A 5667-nucleotide genomic window follows, 5' to 3' on the forward strand; every position below is an offset into this window, starting at 1 on the left:
TTTTTTGAAGTAGGGTCACAACCCAAAATCAAAAATATATCTTACAAAAGGATTGCAATTCGGTCCTGCCTAACATACCTCACCAAGGTCCACTTGGGTGGAAGTAGTAGTACCGTTCCTCCTGAGAACAGAAGGAACACGTGATACGGCGGTCCCCACCGCGCGGCTCTACATACATACATGGCTCCTCCGCGGGACCGCAAGATAAGCCGATCAAGAGACTCCCTTTCCAGTTCCGGAGCGTTGGCCGCGGCGATGAAGTCACGCGGCGCCAGCGCTGTCCCCGACACGCCGCCGGTGATCTCTGGGCACGCGCCGCAGCAGCACCAGCGGGGTGGCGGCGGCGGCGGCACCAGGTGGCGCGAGTGCGCCGCCGTGCTGGGCGCCGTGGCCGTGGTGGTGCTCGTCGTCACCCATGCGCTCCTCAACGTGGGCGACGACGTGGCTGACCCGGTAGCCCGTCTCCGGGCAGCCACCGACGAGAAAGCGGCCGTTCTGTCCAAGAAGACTCCCGGGGAGGCCCAAGCCGAGCAGGAGATCAAGGCAGCCGCCGGCGCTGATGCCGACGGGTCCCCGTGGAGCAGCGAGATGCTGCAGTGGCAGCGCACTGGTTACCATTTCCAGCCGGACGGGAACTTCATGAACGGTATGCAATCGATTAGTTCATTCCAGTAGTGAGTAGTGACTGAATTTTCAGATCCAGATTTAGTTTTTGCCTTCATGTTTGCATTTCATGGTTTGATCTATATATCTTTCACACTTCCGCTGTGTTTTTGTTTGTTTGCTTGCTTGCTGGGAAAAACACAAACTGACTGTCTTTTCCTTTTTGCTAACTGACGTGGCTACGTACTCCACGACATGCATTGCATGCAGATCCCAATGGTTAGTACCACTTCATCACTTGCTGGTGTACCGTACCAGCTGTATGTTTGTACTCGCTCCGTCCGAAATACTTGTCCGGATCCCAATGAATAAAATGGATGTATCTATAACTAAAGTAAGTCTAGATACAACCATTTTGAGGACAAGTATTTCCGGACGGAAGAAGTATGTATGCATGCACATGTTGCTCACGTGGAACACGTATAATGTGCAGCTCCGATGTATTACCGTGGACAGTACCACTTCTTCTACCAGTACAATCCCAAGGGCGTTGTGTGGAACAAGATCGCCTGGGGCCACGCCGTGTCGCCGGACCTCGTCCACTGGCGCCATCTCCCCGTCGCCATGGTGCCCGACCAATGGTATGACATCAACGGCGTCTTGACGGGGTCCGCCACCATGCTCCCCAATGGCACGGTCATCCTGCTCTACACGGGCAACAGCGACACCTTCATGCAGGTACAATGCCTCGCCCTCCCCGCAGACCCTACGGACCCCCTCCTCCGTACCTGGACCAAGCACCCGGCCAACCCCGTCATCTTCCCGCCCCCCGGCATTGGCGACAGGGACTTCCGCGACCCCATGGCCGCATGGTTTGATAAGTCCGACAACACATGGCGCACCATCATAGGGTCCAAGGATGACCATGGTCATGCCGGTATTGCCCTTATGTACAAGACGAAAGACTTCATCAAGTACGAGCTCATCCCGGACCCGGTTCACCGTGTCGAGGGCACCGGCATGTGGGAGTGCATTGACCTCTACCCCGTTAGCGGTGGCAGCAACTCACCAGAGGAGGTGATATACGTGATGAAGGCGAGTGTGAACGATGAATGGCATGACTACTATGCACTGGGGAGGTTTCATGCAGAGGCCAACAGGTGGACGCCAATGGACCCGGAAGCTGATGTGGGGATCGGCATGAGGGTCGATTGGGGTAAGTTTTATGCCTCTACATCCTTCTATGATCCGGTCAAGCAGCGGCGTGTGAGCTGGGGGTTTGTCGGCGAGACCGACTCACCCAACACCGACATAGCCAAGGGATGGGCAAGCCTCCAGGTATGCTATTGATCATCGAAACTACTGTTTTACATTGTGTTTACCATCTATCAATTGTTCCATTTGTTCGTTATGCATGCACGATAGATATATCGCGCATCGCCTCTTGGGGATTGATTATATCAATGTATGCATGTATCATTCAATCGATCAGCACATGTCGACCAAATGTCCTTTACATCTTCCAATAGCTTAATTTTTTCGGTGCTTTGCTAAACACACCAAATAAGGACGTTTTCCTCCCTTCATGTCTACAACAACGCACGTCGTGCCTTACTGGCTTTATTACTTAGGCAAGAAGCATATGGTCATTTTTTAGTTCTTGATGTCAATGCGTATTCATGGTTGTAGGACTTATCTTGCTTGAATTACCGAGCTAACTAATGTATGGTGTATGATGAGCCTGCAGGGGATTGCAAGGAAAGTAGTGCTAGACGAGAAAACCCGGACGAACATCCTTCAATGGCCGGTGGAGGAGATCGACACCCTCCGCTACAACGCCACCAACTTTAGCGGCATAACCGTCGAGTCTAGCTCTGTCATAACCCTCCCTCTCCGCCAAGTTGCTCAACTCGATATTGAGGCATCCTTTCGCCTCAACGCTTCCGCCATTGCCGCCCTCAACGAGGCCGATGTCAGCTACAACTGCAGTACAAGTGGTGGTGCCACCAAACGCGGCGCGCTCGGCCCCTTTGGCCTTCTCATCCATGCCACCAACAGCGGCAGCGAACAACTGGCAGTGTACTTTTACGTTTACAAGGGTCTTGACGGGGGCCTCCGGACCCAGTTCTGCCATGATGAGTCCGGGTCATCGCGAGCCAAGGAACTGCTGAAGCGCGTGGTGGGAAGCATCGTGCCCGTGCTCCATGGAGAGGCTTTATCCGCAAGGGTGCTCGTGGATCATTCGATTGTGGAGAGCTTTGTAATGGGTGGGAGGATGACGGTGACGTCGCGCGTGTACCCTATGAAGGCCATCCATGCGGCTGGTAGGGTGTGCGTTTTCAACAACGCCACCGGGTCCGCCGTTACCGTCGAGAAGCTCGTGGTGCACGAGATGGCCTCAGCACCAATACAACCATACCATGATGCATGAGATAAATTTGTTTTTTTGTTAATGTCAAACATGTTTTTGTTCTTTAAGATGGATCTAGTTAATCAGTATTATACAGATTTACATGAAACTTTTCGCAGTGTTACTGTCTACACCTTTATGCAGCAGATTTCGTCCTGCCCGTCATGAAATAAAAGACTTTTGTGAATATATTTTGTACATCATCTCGACCCGAAGACAGAGTTAAAAAATGAAAAAAAAAGGAATAGAATACTTCTCAGCTTCTATGTCCTTTTTATGATTTTTCATGTTTTCGGCAGTTTATGAGTTTTGATTGAGTAGACTAGCATTTGTACGTAATTTTTTTGGAGCTTAAATGTTCGCCCCGGCGAACTACAGTTCTCAGGTCCGCAGCTGGTCTGCACCTTTATGCAGCAGATTTAATTATTTTCACTGTCCATCATGAAATAAAATACTAGTATCATTTTTTAAAACGAAAAAAAATAGTTTGCTGGGTGCTCTATTGGGTTGGTAGTGGGCTGGAGAGGAGAGAGGCGTCCATCTCGTCCCGTAAGGCCGAAAGTATAGTATAGAGAACAAAATTTTATTTGCAACTTTATTTTTGAAAGTCGATCAGTTAATGTAGAAGCTCATAAACTTGCTAGATTTTCCCTTTCCTTCTTGTATCCCACAAACTGTGGTTTTCAATCAATAAAGCGTTTGCTTTACCCTAAAAAAAACGCGTACAACGCTAGGCAAAGCGATCCCAACAAGGCAACAAGCCAACAACCGATCGAAGGGGAGGAAGCGAATCGCGTCGACGAGGACAATGGCGGTGCAGGTGGTGCAGGTGGTGAGGAGGCTTGGCTATCGCTTAGGTGTAGAGCAATTTCCCTTTGTTCTCGCCCTCTCCCTAAAGCGGCGTCTAGCTTTGTTCCGGGATCTACTAGGCGTCCATGGCACAGTCGATGCTACAGATTCCACCACATCCTTGAAACTTGACAACTTCCGATTTTGCGTGTGTTATTGCAGGGTCTTTTCAAGCCAACACCTATCCAGAGCAACGCGGAGGTCCAGGCTTTCCTGGAATCGCTTCCTATTGACTACAATAATATCGATGGTGAGGCTGCGAAGATCTATGAGGGTCTCAAGAGGAAAGGTCCAGAAATACCCTTGGATACGATGACCCTTTGTCTCAAGTCAGCGCGTGACATCATCACGAGGAAATGATATTTGGCTCTATGCTATGCACGTATCTTCTTGCTTAATTTGTAAGGTCGAATAGTTCTCCATATTTAGAAGTACCTGACAGCCTGCTACCAGATTGGAGTGTAAGCTTTCGTGCCGGTATTTATAGCGGCCTGTGAACCATCTCGTTCTACATCATGTTTTGTTGGATGCCTGTATTTTGTTTCCTTCAATCATGGGAAAAGCTTCCTGTCAGCCGGCTGATTACAGCCTGCCCCATGAGTCACACATCGTTGCTGAACCTTATCTCCTCAAAGGTTCGTCTTCAGAAAAAATTTCTTGTCGCTCTTCTCTCTCAGCAGCCAATCACTTGTTTCTCAACAACAGCCAATCTTCACTTTCTCCCTCACGACTCTCATCTAGAGCCGCCACCACTCAGCCAAGCAACAGATGCGCGCATGATCTCCGCCCCACCGGAGGACGCCATGTGAATGAATTAAAAGACACCTTTCTCCTTCCCCACCATGCAAAAAAAATTCCGCAACTGGACCTCTATTGCAAAATTTCTGCAACAAGACCTGTGTTGCAATGTTGAAGGTGTCACTCGGCCGCTCGACCAGATCCGACGGCTCGCAACCCGGCCTACCTTTTAAAAAAATCAGCCAGCAGACGCGTAGCACGCCCCTTCAATTATTATTAAGTGATGCAAAATGCAGGTGAAAAAAAAATACCTACCACTTTTGAGTGGTTGTGCCATCCAGCGATCCATGGCATATCGTTTGTGTTATAAATGCTTTGGCTAAACTTACCAATGGAAAACGAAATATCATAGATTTGGAATCTTGCCTAATTGAATCTCCTACTCCAAATATAATTTTCATGTCATATCGCATTGCGTAACTTCATCCCGGGTCGTGAACGAGTGACTCCGGAGACCGCCGCCGCCATTACCGCTGCTTCCCCCTCGCCGTCGCCGGAGGAGGCCGTCCAACTAAACCCCGCGGCACGAAGGACGTGTGCTCCCTACCTTGGCACCTTCAACCCCTTCCTCAAATCCAAGGCGCCGGAGCCCCATGGCTGGTGGCCTCCAAGTCTTTGATCCAGTGCTCTGCGGATGACTCAGGCTCCATCTAGGATTGGCGGACCATGCATGTGCCTGCTTTGTGACCTGTTTGGATCGCCTCCTCATCCCGCCAGATCCCGCGGACAACCCGGATGGATCCGGCGGGTGCTGAGGCTAGGCAAGCTATGGCACCGTGGACTGATCTACCTTGCTCTAGATCCGGTCATGTCGTACCCTTGGCTGACGGGTTTCGGCAAGGCTATCTCCCACGATATGGCAGTCGGTAGTGATCGTTGGTTCATGTATTGTTCACCCCGGTCTGCGGGGGCGGACTCGCTGCAGATTGTTGTTCTACTGAAAGGTCTTCGTGTGGGTTCCTCTCTCGAGATCAGTGGTTGCCTAGGCGGTGAGATGCAATCTATGT

At 50.6% G+C, this 5667-nt stretch overlaps 1 protein-coding gene across 1 annotated transcript; it reads left to right on the top strand.

The window, feature by feature from the left end:
- The first annotated feature begins 82 nt into the window (after window positions 1-82).
- LOC119288360 (sucrose:sucrose 1-fructosyltransferase-like) lies at window positions 83-3202 on the top strand. The gene is made up of 4 exons (XM_037567996.1): window positions 83-646; window positions 874-882; window positions 1097-1941; window positions 2351-3202. Exons 1-4 carry the CDS (start codon window positions 181-183, stop codon window positions 3032-3034), a joined length of 2004 nt encoding a protein of 667 aa, XP_037423893.1. The 5' UTR covers window positions 83-180; the 3' UTR covers window positions 3035-3202.
- Window positions 3203-5667: the final 2465 nt, after the last annotated feature.

This window comes from Triticum dicoccoides, chromosome 4A (genome assembly GCF_002162155.2).
Source record: "Triticum dicoccoides isolate Atlit2015 ecotype Zavitan chromosome 4A, WEW_v2.0, whole genome shotgun sequence".
NCBI classification, from domain to species: Eukaryota; Viridiplantae; Streptophyta; class Magnoliopsida; order Poales; family Poaceae; genus Triticum; species Triticum dicoccoides.